Raw genomic sequence first — 27,719 nt, forward strand, 5'->3', positions numbered from 1 at the left:
TTAGGTACTTTTAATACTAAAAGGGTTTTCTTAGTTTTCTTTACCTAGAGCATTATGTTAAAAAAAATAAAGGCAGGCATTTTGTGTAATCATTCCAATAAAATAATTATCTGGAGTAGGAAATTGTTTCACTGAAGAAAAAGAAATCTAAACTTTGAGTAAGTGGTATCACTGTCTAAATTTTGAGTAAGTGTTACCACTGCAGTCTTTGTTGTTATTGAATATATTGAGAATAAGAGCAAAACATGACAACGTTGCAAAAAGTTGCCATTGTATCCCGCATCTGTACAGAGGATTCGAATTAAACAGCACCGTCAAAGCCTTGCTGGGAGCTCTTCTGACTGCAAGAGCACAGGGGAGTAATAAGTTGCTGACCCACGGTTAAGCATCCCCAGTGTTATCACCACAGCTGCTGCCTTCTTAACTAGCAAGAGGTACTCCCTAAAATGGTGATCCCACAGATCACAGTCCCCCATAACACCTACCCATGCGGAAGATGAAATGAGAGGGACTAATGAGTTCATAAATCCTAGAGGATCTAAATTCACTGAAGAACAAAAGCAGGTGCCAGTCTGCTTTATGAGGTACTCTTCTGAGGTGCAGGCCCCGTTTTCCACCTCGATGGACTGCATCTCCAGAAACACGAGGGGAAACGAGTCTCTAGATAGTAGCTCTAGGTCCCTGGGACAGAGTGCTGTATTAAAGCCGACTTTAGAACCACATTTTTCTGTATCCATTCTTCTGTTGTGGGACATCTGGGTTGTTTCCAGCTTCTGGCTATCACAAACAAGGCTGCTATGAACATAGTGAACATAGAACCTTGTGGCATGGTGGGATAAATGCCAAGGAGTAGTATAGCTGGGTCTACAGGTAGATCTAGTCCCAATTTTCTGTAGAACCCCCAGATTGATTTCCAGAGTGGTTGTACTGGTTTGCAATCCCACCAACAATGGAGGAGTGTTCCTCTTTCTCCGCACTCTCACCAACATGTGCTGTTGCCCGGGGTTGGATCTTAGCCATTCTGATTGGTGTAAGGTGGAATCTCAGGGTCATTTTGATGTGCATTTCTCTGGTCACTAATGACTTTGACCATTTCTTCAAGTGCTTCTCAGCTAATCACAATCCCTCTGTTATGAATTCTCTGTTTAGTTCTACATCCCATTTCTTGATTGGATTGTTTGGTTCTTTGGAGGTTAGCTTCTTGAGTTCTTTATATATTTTGGATATAAACCGTCTATCAGATGTGGGGTTAGTGAAGATTTTTTCCCAATTTGGAGGTTGCTGACTTGTTCTATTGACTATGTCCTTTGCCTTACAGAAACTTTTCAATTTCATTAGGCCCCATTTATCAATTCTTGATCTTAGAGCGTGAGCCATTGGAGTTCTTTTAGGAAACTCCCCCTGTGCCTATGAGTTCAAGGCTCTTTCCCAATTTCTCTTCTATTAGCTTCAGTGTATCTGGTTTTATGTTGAGGTCCTTGATCCACTTGGACTTGAACTTTGTGCAAGGTAACAAATATGGATCTATTTTCATTTTTCTACATACCAACTGCCAATTAGACCAGCACCATTTATTGAAGATGCTTTTCTTTTTTCCATTGTATACTTTTGGCTTCTTTGTCCAAGATCCTATTCAACGAGGGCATCATGAGTTTTGCAGGCAAATGAATGGAATTAGAAAATACAATCCCGAGTGAGGTATCTCAGACCCCAAAGCATATGCATAGTATGTACTCACTAATAAGTGAATACATAATAAGTGAATATTAGCCATAAAAGTACAGAATACCCAGGACATAGTTCACAGAACTCAAGAAGGTTAACAAGCTGAAGGGCCCAAGTGAGGATGCCTCAGTCCCACTTGGGAAGGAGAAGAAAACAGAGAGCAGAGGGAGGGAGGGACATGGGTGGGGGAGGGGAGGGGGGTTGACAGGGAAAAATGGGGAACATGATCAGGTATTGGGGGAGACCAGGAGTAAAGCCCCAAGGGCCAACAGAATGAATGGAAATATATATATATATATATATATATATATATATATATATATATATATATATATATATATATATATATATATATTGGGAGGTGGGAGGTGGGAGGTGGGGAGACTCTCTAGAATATACCAGAGACCTCGGAAGTGAGAGAATCTCAATACTTTGAGGGAAGGACCTTAGATGAAATTCCTAACAGTGGGGAGGGGGAACTTGTAGATTCCACCTCCAGTAGAAAGACAGAACATTAAGTGAGGGATGGAGTTGCTACTCAACAGTCAAAAACTCTGACCCAGAATTGTTCCTGTCTGAAAGAACTAGAGAGACAAAAATGGAGAAGAGACTGAGGGAAAGGAGGTCCAGTGACAGGCCCAAATTGGGATCCATCTTAATGGGAGGCTTCAAGGCCTGACACTATCACTATTACTGATGCTATGGTGTGCTTACAGACAAGAGCCTAGCATGGCTGCCCTCTGAGAGGCCCAACAAGCAGCTGACTGAGACAGAAGCAGATACTTATACCCAACCAATGGCCTGAAGTCATGACCCCTGTAGTTTGAATTAGGGAAATGCTGGAAGAAGCTGAGGAGGAGGGCAACCCCATAAGAAGACCAGCAGTCTCAACTAACCTGTACCTCCAAGATCTCTCAGACACCAAATCACCAACCAGGCAGCATACATCAGCTGATATGAGGCTCCCAACACATATACAGCAGAGGATGCCTGGTTTGGCCTCAGTGAAAGAAGACACACCCTCTGGAGAGATTTGAGGCCCTAGGGAGTGGGGAGGCCTGATGGGGTGCAGGGGTGTGTAGGTGTGTAAGGGGCGTCCTCTTGGAGACAGGGAAGGAGGAATGGGATAAGGAACTGTCAGAGGGTGGACCAAGAGAGGGATAATGACTGGACTATAAAAAAGATTAAAGAGAATAACAACAACAACAACAATATAAAGATCTTAAATCCTTATACCAGCTGAGCTATGTGTCAGAGGAGGATATACTGATCCAGTCATTCCTATACTGTAATTTTTCTGTTGTTTCTTCCTTGTCTAAGTAATACAGGAAACACGGCATTTACAGGAAAAATAAAATAAAATAATAAAAATAAAAACAATAAAGCCAACTTAGGAGAGGATCAACAATTTCACAATGGAAAACAAAATTCCTTGGACCAAAACAGATCCACACTAGGACAAAAGATCAGAGAATGAAGATCTGATAGGGAAAAACAAAATTTCTACAGACAACTTGAAAAATATTGTTTGGGCAAATATTGCGGTAACACCAGTTCAGGGTGCCTTTGATGAAACTCATGTCGCTGAAGAGAAATACGGTTGGAGTATGATAATTTTTAAAGTCATCTGTCAGTTTTCTATTAAAGATAAGAAAGATCTGAAGTTATGGATCTAGCAGGACTGACCTGGCTTTCAAGGCGAGAGTTGAATGGTCTGCGCTAGAAAGGTTTCCTTCCCATTCTCTTCAGATTGTAACTCTTGGCTCTGCAATGGCTTTGTTATATAGCAATATACAAAAAGATTAGATTTTTTAAAAGGTTTCAAATGATTCTTCATGAGTTTCTCTTTATAAATTCATTTTCACCACACGTATACATGGAGACCTGAACAGGGCACTGGGTTCCCTGGAACCAAAGTTACAGATTGGGGACCACCAGGGGGTGCTAGGAACCAAACCCAGGTTCTTTACAAATCCAGCACCAAGATGGGTACTTTGAGGTAATGATTTGGTTACACTTAGTGTATAATATGTAATAGTAAAAGATTATCCGCATTTGAGAGATCACTGACCATTAGATTAACCATATCATACAGGCACACATGCAAAGAGACAAACGCTCAGTGCTGTGTACTCTTTTGAGAACCTACTGAGTGCCAGGTAAGTGTCCCACCATGGGTTCTCTGACCAGCCACTTGCTGTCAGAAATCATCAATGTGCTGACACTTTCCATCATGGTTTTCCTGCTGTCTACACGGCTCATCTAGATTCAGACCAACTTGCCCATGTGTCCTGCTGCTTTCTGCTCTCCTCTGACTAGCTCTCACATTCCCCTTTGGCTGTCTACCTTGGCTTCTAATGCTTGGCTCAAGAATCTCTCCCTGGTTGTATATTAAAATCCCTGGATCAAATTTCCCTGGTCGTTTCTCTTCGGTGATTATTCTGGAACTGGCTCTCATACCACAAAACATGGATAAATGACATTACTTTATGTGTTGGTGTGTGTTCTATACCTTCCTCTGATTCTGCAGTTTTCCTGTGTGACCTTCAAAGTCAATTCTGGTGTTTTTCTCTTGCAAACATTCAGACCTTGAAGCATATGTTGGCCCCTATCTGTGGCCCCACATTAGTCAACTTACCCTCCAATAACGGCTTTACAACCTTCGTCAGCTTCTCAGTGTCCACAGTACTCCAACAGGTCTGTAAGCAGCATCTTGTTCATCTCTTAGTCTTGTCTTCTAAGGATAGAGTCTGAAATAAAGTATGCGCTTCATTAGGTCCAGCCCAAGTGTGGGAATATATTTATCATGATGGCTATTTGACTGTTAAAGACCACAGTCTTAGAACTGTCCCAGAGTAGGTATCAAGCTCAAAATAATTTCATCTTTACCACTTAGAATATGAAATCTTTTCTGCTACTACTTTTTTGTTTGCTTCTTAGGGTTTTGTTAAATTAAGTATTTTAATTTTTCCTCTATGGTGCTTGGAACATTTTCTTTGTTGTAAATGTTTGCCTGTTTTAGTGGGAAACAAGGATTTGTTTTACACATATTTAAATGTGGTTAGTAATGCACAAAGCCCCCCACACTGCATCCTATTGGCTGAACTTCTAACAGTTTGTAAACGTATATTCTTCCTGCTTCAGCTTTCCTGTTTTTTTTTTCTAGATTTATTTATATTTTCAATTATGTGTATGCCTGGTGTCTGCATATGGCTATATGCATATGAGTGGGTGTATCTGTATGCATATGCCAAAAGAGGGTACTAGATCTCCCAGAACTAGAGTTATTGGCTGCATTGAGTGCAGAGAACCAAAGACAAGTTGTCTGTGTGAGCCCTAGAAGTTCTTAACTGCCGAGCTCTTTCTCCCGCCTTTTGAGCACCTCTTCATATTTTTCTTAGAATTCTTTTTTTTTTCTTTTTCTTTTTTTCAGAGCTGGGGACCAAACCCAGGGCCTTGTGCTTGCTAGGCAAGTGCTCTACCACTGAGCTAAATCCCCAACCCCTCTTAGAATTCTTTAAATTCAGCGGAATCCCTCATAGCTAGTGTTTTCTAGCCTGCTCCTGAAATAAGCCATTTTTATATTTACTTGCAGTTTCTCCAGTTTGTTCCTGTGACAAAGTTGGGAAGTGATGTGTATGGATCTATTGAACATTCCTATTTAAAGGAGGATCAAGGGCAGAAGCGAGGCAGTGAATCCGTGACTCAGAGTGCTTAAGCTTTTGTGTGCCCATACATGTGCACACACACGCACATGCACACACACCACACACACACACACACACACACACACACACACACACTCAGAGAGAATCTTTAAAAACCTTTTGTAAAGAAGCAGTCTCACTGATGAACAGGAAGCCTGCTAATTTAGGGAACAACAAAAACACTGTAATATTGTATGTACTTATCCTTGGGAAAGAACTTGATGAGTTAAACATGATAACCGAATTTACTGTTTATATATCTCTCTATTTGTTGTTGAAAACTGGACCAGAACAATAATTTTTACAATAGTCTGGAGTATCATTCTGCAGAGCCATAATTCCTGTCCCGCCAAAAGGTAGCTTGCGTATTTCAGAGTTTGTGATTACGTTACATGTCGTGAATTGATTTTTCAAATTATCTTTGTAGATTTGATATATTTACGCAACAAACTGAATAGCAGTAATATTTCTCTACTAACAAATAACACTAATAAATATCATTTAATGGATCCGGTGGTTTCTCTATAATGATGTCTCCTCACTGATTTTTGCTCTGATATCTGTTAGTAGATGGTAAATCTAATTGAAAGAGGTGAGTGAATGTTAATCTAAACCCCCCACAAGAACCCCCGTGACATCATCAGTCCTAATGCAACAAACCCTGAGAAATTCTCTACCTCACAGATTTATCCAAATAACACTGGATATCGTTCTACTTTATAGGATTGGAGGCGGGGCTACAGAGGATAAACCTCTTACTTCATTCCTCCTAAAGCATCTGCTTTCCTCATATTAATCTCTTGATTATCAGCCTTCAATTATTCTCCAGGGAGAGTAGTGGAGTAGATAAAATGTGGTGTTTGTATGAAAACTCTTTCTGACATGAATGTGTGGTGGGCATCATCTCAAAACTCCTTAGACTGCAATGCAGACAGCTTGTGTTGTTTCTGTCTTTGGTAAGGTGTTTGGTCTTTGCAGTATAAAAATTAAACTGAAGAGAGGTGGCTTAGTAGTAAAGAACACTGTCTGCTCTTGCATAGGACCAGAGTTCAGTTCCAAGCACCCATGCAGTGCTTCGTTAGTTTGTAACTCTGGTGGCAGAGGGTCCCATGCCCTCTGATGACCTCTGTGGGCATCAGGCACACCCATGATATTCATACTGTGCATCATATGTGAAGAAAAAATTATATCCATCAAATAAAAGTAAAGTTCTTTTCACAAATTATACTAGAACATTTAACTTGTTGTAATGGGATTTGGCAGTGTAAGTAAGGTCTTCCCAGTTACTTTGGCATGGCCACCATATTCCATGTTCTAGATCCATCACTAGTGGCATATTAACATGAACGGTTTTGTTCTAACATGTGAGGTTAGAGAGAAAGGCTGGTTGGTAGGAGCGTATTGATTGGGACTCTATTCATATTGTGTTCCTTAGAGAGAGAAATGGAATTCTCTGAATTCACAGCCACCTGAGAGAGCTTTATCGGTGAGTAGAATTCTATCATCTAGATAAATCAAGTTTTGCTCAAATCCATCACATAATTTGAGCACAACCGGGCCTAGAAATCAATGAATGGATCGTGCATATCGACATAGGTTGTTCTTCATCTATGACAGACAGAATGTGGGAAGTAGATTCACATTAATTTTTAATAAGATTCGCAAATAACATCCCTCTAGGGCACAGGAAAAAAAAACCACCCAGCAGTGCAGAGAGTTTACTCTAAAATACATTAAAAACCGACATCAAATATACATCAAAATGCATATCAAAGTGCTCACAAGTATTGTCCAAATGGCCATGCACAGGGCATCGATCTGCTTAGAATGTGTCTCAGGGAGAGTGCACCGGCCACAGCTCACCATCTATGGTTCTCCATTAGCGCTCAGCCGGCTTGGCCCCTTTTGTAAGCTCACCTCCACACACCTGCTCTCTGCTTTCCCAGCGTGCATGGAAAATCACCATTATGAACAAATGCTCCTACCCGTTCTCTGGGAATTATGATTAATAGCACCCTTTGTTGTTTAAGAACTGGCTTATGGAAGACTTACAGGGCTTACGTGAGACGTGGGTTCTAACTGAAGGCAAGGAAGAGGAACTTTGCTTCTACAAAAGGACATTTGCTAAAGGGTGACATTAATAGGAGTAAAATGGCGTTTGTGTAATGGTACTAGACATTGTCCATCTGTCCTGCCTTTTGTTAAAGTGAGGGCTTGATACTCTCTTATGACAGGTAGTCTCTTTATCATTTGTGTGTGTGTGTGTGTGTGTGTGTGTGTGTGTGTGTGTGTGTGTGCGCGCGCGCATGTGTGTGTAAAGAACACATCCTGAATTTCCCGTGGGTGCCAGGGATCCAAAATTAGGTCTTCATGATTGCACAACCAGCATTTTACCCACAGAAACATCTCCTCATCCCCTCTCTTATCTGCCCCTCCTTTTAAAATATTTTAGACCTTCAGTATCCTCCATTTCTCTTCATCCTTCACATATTGCTAGTGGGCTGATTTACTCAGATGTAAGACATCTTCCATCTATGCATTTTGGTTTACATTTTGCCTTTTGTTTTGTGATTCATATATAAAGCTATATACCGAATAACTTTACTGAACGGTATCTTAAAATGAGTCTATAAAGGACAGGCTAATGCGCTCACGCTTGTCTCTTAGTTGATGGTCTACACTTCTCCAGAAACAAGGAAATCACCTTTGACTTAGCTCGTTAGTGTGCATTCCTCATCAGCCCCCACCACCAAGTCACGCCAACTTTATCTTCTAGTTCTTCTAGAATATGCTCACTCTTACTCTCCTGCCTCCCTGCTTATACTGCTCACATGCTGTACAACCCCAGTAGTCTTCAAAGTTTTCTTTCTTACTCATATTTAATGGAGTATACGTAATTGTTCTAAGGACAGCACAACATTATCTGATACATAAAACACTTAGGTATTCTCCACTAAATATGAATATGAGAAGGCAGTCAAGTTCCGTGTGGTGGTATATATATATATATATATATATATATATATATATATATATATATATATATATATATATCTTTACGTCTTTAAACGTCCATCTCTAATCTCTCTGTGGCAGGCACCTCTACCCACCAAGTCATCGCAGAAGCTTACATCTTCAGATATCACCTGAAGATGGATGAGGAGCTCCTCTGTGTTCACAAAATGCTAAGTAGTGTGTCAGTATTACCCTTATTATTTACATATCACACCATCTTATCCACCGATGGACGCTCATTTGATGCTTTCATTTTCCTCCTCACTGTCTCACTTAGCCCTTAATAGGTAGTGAATGCTTAGTGAATGTTTCTGCATCTATAGTAGGAGGTGAGGTGAGTATCACAGTGGGTACATAAGACACGGCATGTATTCAAGGCCTCTTATAAGTATATTAATACCTTTTATCAAATTTAAAAGCTGATTAATGAACTCACTTCTGATTCTTATCGAGTCAAGATACAAAGGGAGGGTAAGAATGGTTCCCATCTCCAGGAAGTTATCATTATGATCAGACATGTGAGGTTTTTCTATTAATTACATGTATTATGTGTTTGGTAAGAAACTAATAAGTACATATGCATATAGGTATATATACATATGTATATACATATATGTAAATATACACTGTACATTTCAAACACTGATACTACATGTACTATTTAATTAGAAGATGTTTATCAATACCTATGGTTTATCAGATATTATAACAGTTGTTGAAGATTTTGACAAGCATCAAGACTGTCTCCAAGGAGTTGGTAGACAACTATGGGAGGAACAGAGAAAGAATCAGTAATTTACATGCAGGATCGATGAGTCCTTTGTGTGCTGGATATTGTGCAAGGTGCCACAATGAGCGTGAATGAAGGTTGCGCCTTCCTTTGAAAGACTCATACAATAACAATTATAATGAATGGTGTTTACAGGTCCAGCAAAAATAATGGGAATGGAGAGAATATATGTATGCATCAAGAAGTCGAAAATACATCATCCAGAATGTGGAAAGTCTGTTTGACATTGAGAACTTGGTTAAAAGTGCTATGCTTTGGCTCATCAGATACAATCAATAATTGTTATGATTGAGTGCGATGTAATTATAATTGTACCGCAGTGGACTTTCCATTTAGTCCTCTTTGTCCTGAAGAACAAACTATTTTGCTAAGCTCTAGTTATGATAATAATTGCTTCTTTTTATTAGGAGTCAAGTTTCGTAATTTAATGTACTGGTGCTAGCCTCCAACACACAGGTGTGGCCTTGGTGCTAGCTTCCCATACACAGGCGCTAGCCTCCAATACACAGGCGCTAGCCTCCAATACCCAGGCGCTAGCCTCCAATACCCAGGCGCTAGCCTCCAATACCCAGGCGCTAGCCTCCAATACCCAGGCGCTAGCCTCCAATACCCAGGCGCTAGCCTCCAATACCCAGGTGCTAGCCTCCAATACTCTGATGCTCCTATTTCAATTGTGTCAACATTTTCTACTAATGTTACGCTGTTACTGGGATGTAACTTTCTAGAATTTGGTAAAGCCTGACACCAAAAACAAAACAAAACAACCCTTAAAAAAATCCCTTAGAAACAAAGAGATCAAGTCATTTTAGAAGCGTTCTCTCTAATCAGTAATAGCAGCATTTGAATCTCTATGGAAGCAAACAAAGCAGGGAGGGTTGCCACAGTTAAGAATTTCAAAACCCTACTCCGTTCATGGGCATTTAAATCATTTGTTACTTGCTCCTTTTGTCCTCTGAAAGAAACAATCGCCCAATCCATGTCCCAATGTTTTACTTCAGTGTTTTCTATGATTTGTTTTAATTTGGGGATATCTTAGGATTGCAAGGGTTCATTTCCTCCCTCTAAACTTTGTCCAGACCATCCATTTGTCACAGATAGTTTCTGAGTGTGTGAGTGTGAGTGTGTGAGTGTGTGTGTGTGTGGGGGGGGTTACATGTATGTGTGTGCAAATGCATTTGCCCATGTGGATACATGTTGGGTCTCTCACTGAACCTGGAGCTCACTGTTTTGGCTTGCTGATCAGTGAACCCTAGAATCCTAGAATACTCCTCTCTCTCTCTCCACCCTATTGTAACTCTAGGGCTGCAGGTGCATGATGCCATGCCAGGATTTTAAGTGGGTTCTGGAAATCTAGACTCCAGTCCTTGTGTTTGCACAGCAACCACTGGACACACTGAGTCACATATCCAGCTCGCCCTTTAAAATGTGAATATTTTAGGCATGTCTGCATATGCATGTATGACATACTTTGATTGTAGTCACTTTTTTATTCCTCTTTATTTAACTCAGTGCCTTTTTTCCTCATTTTCCTGATGCATCTCTAGTATTTCCCCCTTTTAATTCTATGTTCTTCTTGTTTACCCAATAAAGAATTAAAAAATTTTTCAAAACCCAGTAGGTTAAATACCCAGATGGAATATTGTCATTGCCATCGTCGAGCCAACTATTTAACGTATTTAAGTTTGCAATAGCAAACTTTCAGGAGAGAGAGGTCCTTTGCACCCAGTGGATGAAAATGCCTGCTTGTGAAACATTCCCAAAGGTCCTGCAGAATGCAACACTGTCTACATCCGACCTCATCAGATTGCCAGCAGCTCCCAGGAGTTAGGTACAAACCTTCTGATCATGGGACTCTGATAACCCTTTGTCTTCAGAGAGGTGACAAGAGTCACACATTTATGAAAGAGCTGACCAAGGTAAGTAGTGTGTGGTGGTCAAAGCAGACAAAGCAGAGGGCATCAGTGGTTAGAGCTCTGATTGACCAAAAGGGGAAACAACGATTCCCACAAACTGTAAAACTTGGAGGTTCATGATCTCTTTGTAAAGTAAAGCAGAAAGGGCACAGTGGCAGAGGAACTATGATTTATTGTCAGCCTCCCCGAATAAATCTTTAGGGGTATCTAATCTGGGCTTTGGAAGACTTTCAGCATTTTTCAGCCATCAGACATAAATATGATCGCACATGAGTAATTTTTAGGAGCTGCACAAGGGCCCAAAAGCAAGTAGAAGCCATAGTTAATTTGTTCATTTCCAAGATCTCTTCGGTGTGTTTAATGTGCTGCTGAGGACAAATCAAGAAAAGCATGCTGCAGTTTCAAGGTCCTGGCTCTGACTAGCGTGTGCCTGATCGTGCACTAGCATTGGGCAACAGTGACCTGTAGCTAAGAAGACCCCGCCACACTGAACTGCAGTGACATCGTTCATTTGCATCCTATTCGTTATGAAAAGTACAGTAGCTAACTGATATTAATGAGGTTGGTCTTTACAACGAGGGCTATTCTGCATGATACAATAACCTGAAATGCACCTGGTAAGGTAACTTCACAATATATAAAGCCAAACTGTTTGACAGGGACAGTAACCATATATCCGCAGGTACAGAATTCTGATCCCATATGGAAGTAACCAGAACAAGCAGATAAAAGGTTCATAAAGATACAGAGGTCATGAACAGCATTGTGTATCCACTCAGCAGTCTAAAACACTCTCCATGACACAGAAGTCACTAAGCACATTACTTAAATATTACTTAAATAGACCATTATGTGGGTGTACAATGGCTTTTACATATTAAAATAATTAAAATCATACAGAGTTTACTCTCCAACCACGATGAAGTTTAGAGTCGTGATTAGGAGTAAAAGGCTACACAATTATAATGGCTACTTTAAGAAGAAGAGATTTTGAGGTGAGAAAATGTTCCTGCATCATTACCCTTTTTAAAATGTGAATAAAAATCGGGAACGAACAAAAATAATTTAAAAATAAAAAAATTCCATCATTCATGGACTGGGGTATATCCTAATAGACTGTTTGTCTAGTGTGCATGATCCTGGTTCAATTTCAGCATCATGTAAGTAGCATTCATCTTAATACTCCCAAGGTAGGAATCACGATCAGACGTCCAGTGTCTTGGTTAACCCTCAGTCTCTTCCCCAAACTGTACTCTGACTTACCTTTCCTATACCTGCTAAAAATGTCCATCCCTGAACGCCCACTCTCTGTATTCATATTATCTATTCTCTGCTATCTCCTTTCCCTTTAAGTTCCCCCAATTCAACTCTGTCATTTTGAAGTCTCCTTACTTCTGTGCGTACTCCAAGGGAAATACCCAAATCTAAAGATTGGAAGCTATGGTCTACAAAGGAGATAGGACATGTGGCACTTACCTTTCTGTGTTGAGGGCTACCTCATTTTATCCATTTAACTGCAAATCTCATAAAATACTTTTCTTTATAGTTTAACTAAATTGAAAAGCATATGCAAAGCCTAAACTTACTACTTTTTAAAGCTGACCAAATATATAACGGGGGGAGGAAGAATTAAAGGGTGAGGGAAGAAGGGGGTAGAGAGGGAGGGGGATGGGAGGAGAGAGAGAGAGAGAGAGAGAGAGAGAGAGAGAGAGAGAGAGAGAGAGAGAGAGAGAGAATGGAGATCTGGATAATGCTAAAAGCCAGGGGTTATTAAACAAAACTCCAACACCAGATATGAAATATTTCCTTCTGACTTATCAGAGATTCCAAAGGCCCTGCCTTCCTTTTGGTTGTTCACCAGAGTCAATTGATAAGACACCATTGCTCAAGACACTACACACATTTGTAACCAGATATAGAGAAATCAAACTAGAACTGGCCTGAAAACTTCCTTCCTGGTGGTTAGCTTTCATGACGCCAGGAGATACTGCACAGGCTTCTGCAGCAGAAAAGGACATTAATGAAGCCCAGGCCAGCTATGAATCACATGAACTACAATACCAATCTGCCAGGCAAGATAACGCTAACCTGTTTAATAAAGGCTCAGCTCTTATGGGTATAACTCTGATTGTTGAGGTCTACTCCACTGGAGGGAATCCAAACTTGGTGCTGACATCCTGGTCCAAAGCCTATGGCTGAGGAGGTCTTAGGCTGTCGGGGTTAGCTTACTATTGTTTAGCTGGCTTGTCATGTCACCAAGCTGTGTTCTAAATGTGCATATTTACACTTGTAGACAAAGGCTACTCGGAGAAAACACTTAGCAGTGAAAAGTGGTGAATGTGGAGGTGAAAAGGCTGCCCAAGATGTTGAGAGTATGTGGTAGGTAAGACCTCAGCCCTAATCATCAAGTTAATGCCAGAGCTCAAAGGTCCAGAGATCATTACATATGGGGATGGCAGATGGTATGGTGTGCTGTGCTGTGGTGGTTTGGATAGGAATGGCCTCCATAGTCTCTTACATTTGAATGCCTTAGGGAGTGGCTTTACTTGAGAAGGATTAGAAGGTGTGACCTTGTTGGAGAAAGTGTGTTACTAGGTATGATTTGGGGGTTCAGAAGCCCAAGCCAGGCCCAGTTTCCCTCTCCCTCCGCCCGCCCCCTTTCTCTCTCTCCTCTCTCTATCTCTCTCTCCACGCTGTCTATAGATCTGGTGTAGATCTCTCAGCTCCTTCTCCAGCACAAACTTGACCTGCTGCCATGCTTCCCACCATGCTGATAATGGACTGAATCTCTGAAAGTGCAAATCAGCCCCAATAAAACGTTTTCCTAATAAGCATTGGCGTGGTCATGGTGTCTCTTAACAGCAATAGAACAGTGACTAAGACAAGTGAGCTGGTGATAGAAAGAATGTAAATACTGGAAGACAGGAAGAAAGGCAATGTGCTTTCCTCTGTGCATGCCATAGCTGACACATTCATAACCTTATAGTAGCCGTGGCTTCTCCATCTGGCCTGCACAAGACTGGGTCTCTCAACAATCAATCATGGATTGGGAAGTGGTCCATAGGGTCTTGCCAATCCCTGTTGAACTGTTGGCTACTGATGGACTCTGGAAGAGAGATGGCCATTAACTTCAATTATGCATCCATCCCATGAGGATCCCACCTGGTTCCAATGGATGAGTATTAAAAAACAAACAACAAACCCCAAAGTCATGAAAGGAACTTTGTAAGGGAGGGGATATAGTAGCTGTAGGAGGGAGACTAGAAGCATTATAGCAATAAGAATACACTTTATCTGTGTATAAAACTGTCAAAAAAGAGATGCAGTGAGAGTTATATAAAAAAAGAATTTCAAGGACATTGACTATACAGGGAGTTCAGGGTTAGCCTGGGCTACATAAGAACCTGCTCCAAAGCAAACAACAAACAAAAAAATATAGCAATTGCTTGTATCTCATACTTACATAATTCATTTTACAATCCTTTTTACTGGACTGTATTTGAGACATGAATTCAGTGTTATACAACTGAGTTATCCAGGGATAACAGAAACAGATAACAAGGTCTTTATTGATCCACTAAGTTTAGCCATTATTCTTAAAATAGGCAGAATATATACATGTATATGAAGTACATATACATATACATATATTGTATACGTATATTGATTTGGTAGTGGTTGAGGGAAGACCCAGCATCTCTGATGCCCCATACATCTGGTTTGCCACATAAGCATGTCTCCTTTTAATGGCAGGATCGACTTCACTAGTACTAAGACTGAGAAACTGGAAATGCTTTAGTTTTCTCTTCAGTACATGTCTTCAAGTGTTTTAAAGATTTAAGTAGACATTGCTTCCATGCCTTTGCTTGCTCTCATCAAGTGAATCATTTTAATTGAGGAATAACTCTCCAAAATAAGAATCATCTCTAGAAAACCTGGTCGGCTAACACTATGGTGCACACACGGTGCTAGGCAACAACTTGAAATAGATTTGTGAGCAATCTAAAACGACGTGAAAATATGCTCCTACAGAACTATTGGGTGAAAACGTAAGCTTTCAGATCCAAACTACGATGCCAGTTATTTAAAAATAATGCTAATTATATGCACATGAATGAAAAGATAAATATCCAACCAGGGCTTGGACCAAGAGAAACAAAGTGTGTGAAAATGTTAGCTATGGATATCGTCAGTTAATAGACTCCATAGGCATGCTTTATTATGTTTATTTCTATTGTTCAAATAATAAATACCTGAATTTGTTTTTGAACTATAGAGTGGGAAACTTTGGAGTGAGGAGAATTCATCTGGATGAGTAAAATCCAGAAGCAGCATGCTAGGCTTACTTCCTAGAAATAGAGAGGTAAAGTTTGGCTCCCATGCATTTTATTTTTGGTTGATTCAAAAACAGTTAAATTTGATTTTATTTCCATATTGGTAACGAAATTGGTTTAGAAAGAAGTTCACATTCCCATCTCTCTGATCATCACTTTTGTCAAAGACTTAACATAAAATGTGGTTTTAATTTTAAATTCCGAAGTCAAATAGAGACTGGATTGCTTGCTTGCGTTTCTAAAGCAGCATGCTTCTAAGATTAGAGGTTCCACTTGACTCTTTTGCAGGAGAGATGGTTTATATTTTTTTTCTCCATTTGTGCTAACGACAAAGTCATGTTTTGGTTGATATCTACCACATGCAATTGAATGTAAAGAGACTTTTTATTAAAAAATAAAATGAGACTACTGTCTATCATATCCCTAAACACTGAAAAAAATCAAAGTTACATTTTTGAACTATGTTAACACAACAAGAAAAAAAAACAGCCAGGAAAGTTGTGAAATCATTATTCTCCAGTGTCTGAACAATAGCTAATCTAAATACCATGAGGTGGTTTGCCGAGCAGACAGCTGGGAACGCAGTGCTAGGTGACTTGACTTTCATATCCTGCTTAGATTTCTAATTCATAAGATGTTGTGTTGACTTTTTGTACGGAGTTAGCACAGGCATTTGTTTTCTTTCTTTCTCCCCACTCCCCCTATCCAGTACTGGGGACTGACCCTACATCCTTGTGTGTATGACTGTCAAGTGCTCCACCACTGAGCTACATCGCCAATCCCTCTAAGCTTCTCTATTCGTAAGAGAAAGGTGTTTGTGTCTGAGTCTTGAGCACATTTGGGCACATGTGTGGACACTTTAAGTGACATTTCTTGGGAATGCCAATTATCTATGAGATAGGGTCGGTCATTGGCCTCAAGGTAACCTAGATCTGCTCATCTCTCTCTGCCTTTCTATCTGGGATTACGAGTACTCATGTGGCCATGCTTGGATTCTTACATGGGTTCTGGGGACCAAAGGTGGGCCCTTGCACTTTCAGAGCAAGCCCTTAATGACGATGCAGGCCTCTCCAACATTCTTCTCCTCTAGGTTTCTTAAGATCAACAAAGTATCACGATGTGTTCCCACATTTTAAAGTTAAAATATTTTATACCGAAAACATGGAGTGAAGAGCAGAATCCCGAGTTAGCATATTAGTTGGCCTGAGTTAGCTATCATCTCTCGTTAACAGCTTCAGATTTATTCTCACATTTGTGCTACTGTAAATAGAAGTCAGTGAAGTTTGAGTTAATAATATTTTTGATGAAAAAAAGTTCATCTATTTTGATTTGGCATTTGGGCAGCTCGATTTCTCCTTACAGTATGAGTAGATGATAGATAGATGATAGATAGAGAGATGATAGATAGATGATAGGTAGATAGATAGATAGATAGATGATAGATAGATGTAGAGATAGATAGATAGATAGATAGATAGATAGATAGATAGATAGATACATAGATACATAGATACATAGATAGATAGATAGATGTAGAGATAGATGATAGGTAGATAGATAGATAGATAGATAGATAGATAGATAGATAGATAGATAGATAGATAGTATAGACAGACAGACAGACAGACAGACTCTAGGCACTGCTTCTTACTGGATTGGCTAACAAATCTATGGAATGGTGGCACCCTGTGCTGCAGCTGTCCCATCTCTAGAGAAAGTTCTCCAGGCATCGTGTTATTTCCTTTGCTGTCAACTTCTATCTCTGTTTAGCGCACACTTTCCCTATGTCTCCACATTAATCATCTACAATCTACATAGCTACATGCTTTCTTTCACCCAAACTCTGACCCCCAGCTCCTTTCCCTTCAACCTACTTTTCTACAATTTTCTACTATTTCTACTGTAATAGGAACTACAGTAGAATTCCTACCATACAAACTCTAATTCCTAATTTCTATTGCACAGAAATGTCTACTACAATAGAGATTCATATAATTTCTGCATTTGCTATTCAATAGCTCTTCAATTCACTTAGAGTATAGCTTTCATAAAGAACAGAATTGTTGTCTATTCTGTTGATTATTATTCCCATGTCTAAAAGACCTCTGGCTTATCTTAAGTTCTTAATGTGAGTTAGTATAGCTTTGTAAAATCAAATAATGTATAAATGGAACACCACCAGATTATCCTGCTGTTTTACAATATAGGTGATGTGTCACACCATGCTGCAGCTTAAACCATATCTCTTTTTTTATTTGCTGAATACTAACAGTACCCCCAAAACATGGTGTTTCTTTTACTCCCATTGTTTTTCCTTTTGAGAGAGCATCTCACTCCATAGTCTAAGTTAGTCTGAAACTCACACCAATCCTCTTGCCTCTGGCTTTCACGTGCTAGTATGGCAGGCATGAGCCGCCATGCTTAGATAGAACCCATGCTTTCTATTCGATAAATCAAATATTATTCTTACACAGAGAATTCTGATTAATTCTTTGAATTAAAGGTCATAGTACAATCAGTGGACATTTTTAGTAAAAATTTTTTTCTAACCCACCATTCCATGTCATAGAGATACAGATATTCTAAAGGGAATACTTAATCTTGAAAACATCTCTTTACTTGGTCCTATAGACTAACAGACTACATCATTTGCTACTGTAGACATAGGTCTATCTGTAAGAATCACAGGAAGGAAGAAATATGAGAAAGAGAAGAGAGCAGAGCTAGATCTTAGTTGGAGAAGGTACACAGCCAGTCAGACCAGCATAGAAGCATATATCCTAGGACTCTATTAGATCATCTTGCAGTTATGTGGAGAGGCAATTGGAATGGAGACTGATTTAAGGGTTGAGTACTCTCATCTGTATCCCCTGGATACTCTTATAGTCCCAGTAGCTCCAGAGTGGCCTAATTAAAGGAAATTTAAAAGAGTAGCATAGAACATGTGTTCATATACTCCCCAGTAGCTAGTATAAGCAATATTAGAAGGCTCTGTGGGCCAGGATGATGGATGGTCTAAGTGCAGTCTGATGAATGCCTTGGGATGGACAGAGAGCTAATACAAGAGAGTCAGTGGTTTGTAAATAAATCTTTTACCAACATCTTGGATGAATTTGACCTTTGCAGTGACAGAGGCAGAAGACAGGATGATGTGTTGGTATCAAGAACTAGCTCTGAGGGAAGTTTTGAAATAAAATTTTAATGGTGAACTAACAAAATCTCCAAGCACCTATAGATTCTGTAATATTTTGTATTTTACCAAACAGAATGATTCACATATACATATACAATAAACATGCATTTGTTTCTTAGAATGCATACCTTTATGCATATCAAATAACTCAAATATATAAATCTCAACCAAACCAGAGTTATGCTACATTATAAAATAATACTGTGATCGAAGTCTATTTTTTGAAAGAGGAAGAAAATGCTTTCAACTTAAATCTTCTCTGGCTCATATTTTGGATCCCGGGGGTGTGCTTTTCAGTTAACTATCATACTGTTTTACGAACTTAAGATGGCCCCAATGACTTTTAGCCTTATTTTTGATTGGCATTTGTTAACTGTAAGTATTGAGTTGTGTGTGGTGTTTCAGCACGTTCAGATAGTGTGAACTGGTTACATCCAGACCCCTGACTCTCATTTAATCCCTTTCTCCAGGGCATTCATCATCTTATCTCACTCTCCACCATCTTCATCTCCACCTTCATCTCTCTCCACCATCTTCATCTCCTCCTTCATCTCACTCTCCACCATCTTCATCTCCTCCTTCATCTCACTCTTCACCATCTTCATCTCCTCCTTCATCTCACTCTCCACCATCTTCATCTCCTCCTTCATCTCACTCTCCACCATCTTCATCTCCTCCTTCATCTCACTCTCCACCATCTTCATCTCCTCCTTCATCTCACTCTCCACCATCTTCATCTCCTCCTTCATCTCACTCTCCACCATCTTCATCTCCTCCTTCATCTCACTCTCCACCATCTTCATCTCCTCCTTCATCTCACTCTTCACCATCTTCATCTCCTCCTTCATCTCACTCTCCATCCTCTTCATCTCCTCCTTCATCTCACTCTTCATCCTCTTCATCTCCTCCTTCATCTCACTCTTCATCCTCTTCATCTCCTCCTTCATCTCACTCTTCATCAGTATTCATTAGTAGTCAGGTTCAATTGTTTTTAAGCCTCCACACTATGTAAGTGAACATGGGGGATCTGGTCATCTAGTTTCTGTGTCCAGCTTATTTAACATAAGGTCTTCTGGTTCCATGTGTTTGCATGAATGGCAGGTTTTATCTTTTATTGCTGAATCACAGAAGCAAGCGCTATCACTAAACAGAGAGGTGATAGAGCCCAACGCAGCATCAGGTAATAGTACCAACAGGGAACCAGGGTTCACAAAACCTCAGCTCAAAGACAGCTTTGCCAATGGCTGAATAAAGTATGCCAGTGAAACCACTAAGGTATGGGCTTCGGTTGTCACCTTAATTCCCCAAATAAATCAATACTTCCCAAAGCTCTTGTGTAAGTGCAGGGTGGTAACTGTGTTTTGTGAATTGTAATACTTCTCTTCATGTATTCTCTGTGCAGAGGGTAGATGGCTCTGCCTTGAGACAGCTGGAGGGTATTTTTTGTTTAATTAATGGCAAATTCACAAATTTAAACATCCGTGCCTTCTCCTATAATTTTCCAGGTCATTCCTGTCCATTCTGAGCCATCCTGCTCTAAATACACTTCAACTGACATCAGTTCTTTACTTTGAAGACTATTCTTTTTGCCTCTCAATGAAAGATGCCTCTCAAAAGAAGATGGCCTGTGAGACTGCTAATGAAGTTTTGTGAAGGACAGGGTGGGGTAAACCCAGTATAAGTCTCAGTGAGGAATTGGTCACCGGTTCCTATGGATTCCATACATGATAGGAAGCCCCTGCATCTCCTTAGCTATTTCAAGCCCCTTACGCTAGTTACCACAACCCCTTGGTGTTTCTCTTCACTAGCAAGCATCGTGTCAGTAGACGACACGAAATGCAGCAGAGGTAGGGCTAATGTGCTACCTGGACTGACTGCATTTCGTGTCGTCTACTGACACGATGCTTGGTAGAGAAGTCGAATGCCACATGACAGCCAATTGCCACAGATCTGAAGAAACCACTCATGCCTGTTGTCCGTCCAGTTACTTAAGCCATGGATAACAAGGTGCAGTAGTGCTTACTGAAAAAAGCTCTGTTATAGAGCTTCACCGCTTTCTCACCCTCTACAGAGAAATCATTTATTTCATTCTACCTTCAACACCTGTTGACATGTTCTATTAAACATGGCCTGTAGTCATTGTTTTAGGGCATTGTTAGGGTAAGAGTCCACTACCATAAGGAATGACTCATTCTCCTATGAAATGTTTCTAGAAGCAGAGTTTTACTGACGTTTAGGGTCAACATCTCTTGTCCTATCTCTAATTCAACCTAATTCAAGTGAGTTGCCTACCACCGAACACATGAGTGTGAATATGTATGATGTATGTATGTATGTATGTATGTATGTATGTATGTATGTGTACACTGTGAGATAACTTGTCAGATTAATCTGGTATCAAAATTTCTGAACGGGATTAGTTTAAAGGCTTATATTGCCAAAGCAGAGAGTCAGAAACACACCAGTTTTCATGGCAGCCCATAAACAATGCCTAAGTGGGCAAGACATACTTAAATTTCTGCTAGCTGCCGTCGCTTACTTTTGAGTTAACTACAATAAAAGCTAAGATTGGGAGTTCATTTGCTCAGAGATTGACAAGTAGGAAGGCTTTAAGGAATGGTATGCATCACTGTATTCAAATAATGGAAACATATGTAAATAGAAAACCCAGACAATAAATCTGATTTATCCATTTCAAGTGTTCCAAGAAGGATATCCCAAGTGGATAGCTTCAACACAGGCTAGCATGGAAACTCACCAGAAGACAGGGAGAAGGTGGAGAGTTGGATGGGAGAGGAGGTAGGGAGGATATGAGAGAGGGGAGAGTGATCAGAATCTATTGTAAGGAAAAGTATTTTAAATTTAGAAAGATTTATATTATTCATGTGTATGCCATGTGGGTGCAGGGACACTATCAACTGGCAAGCCAGCATTCTTGCCTCCTATATTTTTTTTGAGTGAGAAAGTAATAATGAATGTCCAGTTCCCAAAATAACAGCCCAGTAAAGGTTATTTTTACAACTCTGAACTACTGTAGTCAAAATGGAAATTTTTTTCCTTTAAAGAGATTTTCATGTGGTTTTTTCATTCAACTACCTGTAGCCCTAGGCAAAGTACATAGCTAGCAAGCTGCTTGCTGGCAAAGTCATAACCAATTATATTAATTGAAATTTTACACTCCACCCCCAAAGTAAGGGTTAGATTTTTCTATGGGAAAGCAAAATATTCTTGGCACTGATGCAGCATGATATAGCCATGTTGGACACTTATGTAAGCTTGAAAATTATTTCAGAGAGGAATAAAATTAGGGAGCCGCACCTACCATAAGTACACTGACATTATGATTTTACTCCTTTTACCTCTGAGCACAGGCACATAAAGTATCTGGGAGACAAATTCAGTAGGAATTCAAGTCAGGCTTCCCATCAGTTTTGGAGCTTCTCGTCCAGATAACCTATCTGGGTTTTGAGCATGGTGGGTATGTGAAGCGTTGGTCAGGGCAGTTGGGTTACATAAAGTGAGTAAAGCTGCCAAAAGTCCCTCTTATTCTACAGATTGCATTCCAGGGCCAAAGGAACATGGATGAGAGTATATGAACTATAGTGGTATAATTGCCTATATATCAGAAAATGATATGGCAAATGGAAACAGAAAAGGAGACTCTGATACAAGGGGGAACGCTGCAGAAAAGATGGATTATGACCGTCTGAGTGAAACTCTAGTCCACAGAGGCAGAGCCCACTATAGTCACGGGAACAACGGGAGGAATTGCAGGAGTGATGGTTTTTATGCTTCTATTTTTAGGACAGAAAGAATGGTATTAAAAATACATGTTATCTTGCTCGAGCTCCACCTGTTAGAGTGTAATTCCTGGCCTTGTCTCTCAGAGCTAGCTATAAAATAAATTATAAAAGAAATCCGTGGCACTGCCAGAGCACCCAGAGCCTTTGAGGTTCGTCCTAATTTAGGTTCTGTTGGTTATTTTGTTTCCTATTAGCTGTCTCAGTCCTTAGGGGATGCAGGGAGAAAGCACTGAATGAGCCCTGCAGTTCAATTCAATGAGCACTTATTACTACCTCTGATTTGGCCAGCACGACTTTATTCAATTTAAGTTAATGCAAAATTCAGAGCTTCTCAAGGAGCCTGCAGTTGGTGAAATATGCGTCACAGATAAATGAACCATTTCAGAAAAAAATATATACATATATATGTACATACACACATATAGTATATACATATACACATACATATACATATACACATACACATACACATACACATACACATACACATACACATACACATACATATACATATACATATATATATATGTCAGTGCTCAAAAACCGGGGAGGAGAAAGAACATTATAATCTCAGGTTAGCCCAGAGCTTTCTGGAAACGTGAGAGCAAGTTTAGACCTATGTAAGCTCTTGTGTGGCCGTGTTCTGACTGAGGTCCGTTGCCAAAAGGCAGCAGGGAAACCTGCGGACAGAAGCATAAGGATGAACAGTCTTGAAGGGAGCCTCGCTGAGGGACATTTTGGCTTAGAGTAATTAGTCACTAGATTGGTAAGGATCTCCATCCTACCAACTTAGATAAAGAGAGTAAAAGTACATATATTCTGCACACCGTGGGGTCCTCGTTAAAGATACAGGGCTAGAGCTCAGAAGTAGAGTTAAGATAAAAAGGCCGGAGTGGTTCAGCTGTTAAGAGCACTGCTTCTTTTCCCAGAAGGCCATGGCAGCTTGCAACATGCCTAACTTCAGCTCTAGGCTTTCAATAACCGCTTTAGACCTCCAAGGGCATGAGGCACAGGCTTGATGAACAGACATGCATGCAAGCAAAATAACCAAGTATATTCACTTTTTAATTAAATAATAGAACCTTAGATAACTATTTCCATAAACTACCAAAGACCATTCCTTTCCTTCAAATTACATGGGCGTACTTCCCTACCCTGTAAGTATGGCCTCCTTATTTTCAATCACTACAGTCATAGACTTAGGGCTTGAATCCAATGGAAGTACAAAGATTGGAAGAAGCCTGGGGTAAGCTAATTGGCAAGTAGGGGGCGCCCTCAGAATAGCCAGTTAGCTTTACACAGCAGGCTGTTAGTGAGAACACTTGCCCAAGCAGGCCAGGACTAACTGCTTGCCTATACTTCAGTAGGGTGGAACATACTGGGAAGTTGGTCGGCCCGCAAACATTTAGTTGCAACAGTGAGGTGAGTCCCCACGCGTGAATCAAAATGCGAGGAAGGAACCAGATGAGTGGCTCCCTCCACTTCCCTCCTTGGGTCTCTGTGGTCCTGGCCCCGCCTCTTCCCGCCCCACTCCACTCCTCCCCACGCCCAGATTCAGGAGGAACGCGCGGGTCCCTAACGCTAGCCTCCAGCCCCTCCTCCCTCTCGTGGAGCTCGTTCCCCTCGCAGCCTCAGCTAAGACCCGGAGAGGTGGAATTTCGATTTGAAACTCCCTAGCCAGGGCCGGGGCTGGGCATGCTCAGTGCCTCGGTGTATCGGGCTGCTGCTAGCTGCACAGGCAGCAGAGGCGCTGCCTGGCTTGGAAGCTGGCACAAGAGTCCACCCCACTGTCACCACCGACTGCGGGCTTCAGGAAGGCCAAACACTCACCTCCTCTGAGCGCTTTACACCCACCAACCTCGAGTCCCCATCTCCCGCAGCATCCTACTCTCCCGTCTCCCCATCCCTTAGGGAGACGAAGCCAGTGCTCGGTTCTGTAGGCACGCCACAGACTGCTCTGTGAACCCCAGCGGAGGACCCTGTCATCGGATGCCTCGGGATCAAAGGACTCTTGGCAGTGTTTCTCTCAAATAGCACTTTGCCTGGAGTGGGATTGCGGTGGAGTTTCTCCCCCGCCCCTCAATGCACACACTATGAGGAGAGCGGTCGGTTTCCCTGCACTGTGCCTGCTTCTTAATCTTCACGCTGCAGGTAAGGGCTTGCGGGGGTTCAGAGCTGAAGCTGAGGATGAGATGGGAAACAGCACATGCTTAAGGACTCCAGGGGAAGCTTACCTAGCAGAAGAAGGTTTGGTATAGTCTCTGAGGGGTGAGAGAGTGCACCTGTTGGAAGGCTGGGGCTGAAAACTTAGGCTAAATTCAGCCTTTCCTTTTTCTTTATCTTGCATAACGAAGAGTGAACATTTTAAATGTGTATATAGATTTGCTTTCCCCTCCATCGAGCTTTCCTGCTTGCGCTTCTAGGCTTTGCACTTGGTTGCACATTTTACAGGAAAAGAGATGAGACATCCTGCTGGATGGAGTCCTTTCTACTGCAGCGGCTACATCCATAAGCTCTCCCAGTTTAGTGAGCGCTCACGGGGCTCTGTCTGTAACCTGATGGTCTACATCTCCGCCCCTAAGAGCCAAATGCATGGTTTATTAACAATGCTGCCCCAGGCTGCTTTGGACCCTGCTCTTGTCACTCGGATTTTCTGAACCAATAAGAGTAAGGAAAGGTTTCAAACGGGAGGCTCTTCTCTATTTCAGCACCACGGTCAGTATCCGCAGTCAGAATAGAAAAACCCAACCACACTTACAAGCCTAGGGTTTATCACTGTCTCCCCAGGGGGAAATTCGATGGAAGATAGCTAGGAGTGCAGTCACATAAAAATAGGTTGGACACAAGAATCAGTATCTAGTTCTAGGGATGCAAACCTGATAAAGTGCCTAGGAATTTTATATCCAGCATCACCTGGCTCCTCTAACACAGTGGATAAGCTTGCTGGACTGCATCCTGTATGATTTTCACACATGTGAACCAAAATAAAACATGGCAGAGAGGTTTGAGGAACCCTGCCGTGACCGCAGTTGTCCAAGCAGTAGCCCTGTAGCAAACGCAGACCTTTTCTTTGAGTTTCTTTCACACACATTCATTTCTCTAAGTACACCGAGTGGGAGTGCATTGTGTTACTGCGACCATAAACACACACACACACACACACACACACACACACACACACACACACACACACACTAGCTGGGAAACTGCAATCTTTGCGGTAGTGTTCCAAAAGCCTGAGTGCTTTTTTTCCCTGTATGCAATAATGGGAGTGAAATGTAGTACTTTTCTGTCCTAGCTATTGCGATTTAAATGCATTATGCATTTAGAAACAGACGATGTATAGGAACAATAAAGCTATAATTAAGGATGTATGTTAATTATTATAATTACAATATTACATTGTGGAGTCTTCAGTGGTTCTCTGGTATCTTGAATACCAGTGGGAGAAGAAGCTATGACTTGGTTATTAAATTATTTGCAAACAACTGTAATGAATCACTTCTCAGCCACATACAATTATTTAAATGTTAAAGTATATGACGATTACATAGATGCTGTTTTTGCTTTATGTCCAATACTATTTAGTGGTACAATTGACAAAAGTAACCACTGCCAAAAAAAGTTTTCATTGCTACCAAGTTAAGTAATTAGTTATCTGATAAAACACATCGATGTAATTATTCTTTAAAAAAGTATGCATACACAAATGTTGACAGTTATGATTAATGCATGCCAGGGAGTTATAAGCTTACAATTATACACAGACTTTATTATAGGTCTGGAGAAAAGGTTTCTAATTTATTATGGATGAACCCTGGGGATAAGGGAAAGAGAGGACGTCTGCCCACCAGAGGTGAAACCTAGAAGTCTGCAGCCCTCCATGATTCCTGGAGCTTTGCCAAAACATGTATTACAAAGGTCAAAGCAAATCTATTCTCTACACTTTGGCCTCTTAACTTGCAGAAAAGATTAAAAATAAGATTACCCAGCCAATTTTAGTTTCATAAGGCAACAGGTGATTTGCTATATATTTCAGATTTCAGTGGCATTAATTTGTATTATTTTTTGTATGTAATACGGTGCTCTGGAATGGTATTTTTTCAAAGCAGATTGTGGGTCTGATGTTGTAATTGTCATCTTGCCAGTTTTGTTTTGGGTTCATTTTAATTTTCAACAGCAATTTGTGGGTCAGAAGCTGTCATCAGATTAAAATGCATCGCGGTTATCTAATAGCACTGTTTGGGCTTTTCATCAGAACTCAGATAAATATAGCTTTCTTGATCTATGCTCCCACAGATTTAGGTAATAAGAAAATAAGTGGCTAGGAGAGCACAGATCAAGAAGCCTCGAAGCCTTTTACTTGTTGAATATCTGAGTTTATCTCTCATAAAGAGAGCCACATTCAAGGGACAGAGGCTGACTTTATTTTTAGAAAGGACAGTGACACCTGTGCACCTCAACTGCCCGGATGAAAAGCTAATTGCCTGATATCAGTCATACCCAGGTTGCCAGCAACCACTTTATGGCGGCACAAATGATGGTATCTTAGGATGCTCCACAAATGGGGTAAATTAAATAATGGGATGGGCTGTAAGTGTTCTCAGCTGTGCTGGGAATTGGTGCCTGGGGCATAGCCATGTCTCTAATGATAGGGCTGGAAATTACTTTCAACCCGAGTGCCATCTCCAATTACTTGGTATGGTTGCCTGTGGCATGGTGACCCCGAGTCCTGACCGTCTCACTAGGGGGAGACTGTAATCTGTTTGTAATGTCTGTAAGGAGGGAGTATGGTGCAGCGCACTTGTCGTTCCTGGGTAAGGAAGCCTAAGAAGCTGTTTAGCTCATAGCTTGGTAGAGAAGTCGAACGCCACATGACAGCCAATTGCCACAGTTATAAGAAACCACTCATGCCTGTTGTCCGTCCAGTTGCTTAAGGCGTGGATAACAAGGTGCAGTAGTGCCAACTGACAACGTAGTCTGGAAGAGAAAAGCACAGGCCCCTGGACCGATCACTGTGTGCTACATAAAGTTCAAGTGCCCAGTATACTATCATCCCATTCCATCAGCCAATTTCAAGATGCGGTTGGTAACGTCCTCATAATGCAGTTGCTGGAAACATAGGTGAAACTGGTTCTAATAGACTAAGACACCATTGTGATAGCGGTGACAAATCCTTTTTCCTTAGCTGCCCTTACTCTTCCCATCTTCTGGGCCCCAGTGTAATGCAGAAATTCCA

At 40.9% G+C, this 27,719-nt stretch overlaps 1 protein-coding gene and 1 long non-coding RNA gene across 2 annotated transcripts in view; one reads left to right on the plus strand and one right to left on the minus strand.

Moving 5' to 3' along the window:
* Positions 1 to 27,719, minus strand: part of LOC148004684 (uncharacterized) — a 101,189-nt gene that overhangs the window by 70,468 nt on the left and 3,002 nt on the right. The window contains exons 2-3 of the long non-coding RNA XR_015624671.1: positions 4,364 to 4,475; positions 3,412 to 3,499 (exon numbers count right to left, since the gene is read on the minus strand). This is a non-coding gene — a long non-coding RNA (uncharacterized LOC148004684). The remainder of the gene's footprint in view (positions 1 to 3,411; positions 3,500 to 4,363; positions 4,476 to 27,719) is intronic.
* Ptprr (protein tyrosine phosphatase, receptor type, R) overlaps positions 24,091 to 27,719 on the plus strand; it is a 267,001-nt gene continuing 263,372 nt past the window's right edge. Inside the window, exon 1 of the mRNA NM_053594.2 lies at positions 24,091 to 24,631. Within this exon, the coding sequence (NP_446046.2) occupies positions 24,574 to 24,631 (58 nt within the window). The 5' untranslated portion in view covers positions 24,091 to 24,573. The remainder of the gene's footprint in view (positions 24,632 to 27,719) is intronic.

Source organism: Rattus norvegicus, chromosome 7 (assembly GCF_021556685.1).
Source record: "Rattus norvegicus strain SHRSP/BbbUtx chromosome 7, alternate assembly SHRSP_T2T, whole genome shotgun sequence".
NCBI classification, from domain to species: Eukaryota; Metazoa; Chordata; class Mammalia; order Rodentia; family Muridae; genus Rattus; species Rattus norvegicus.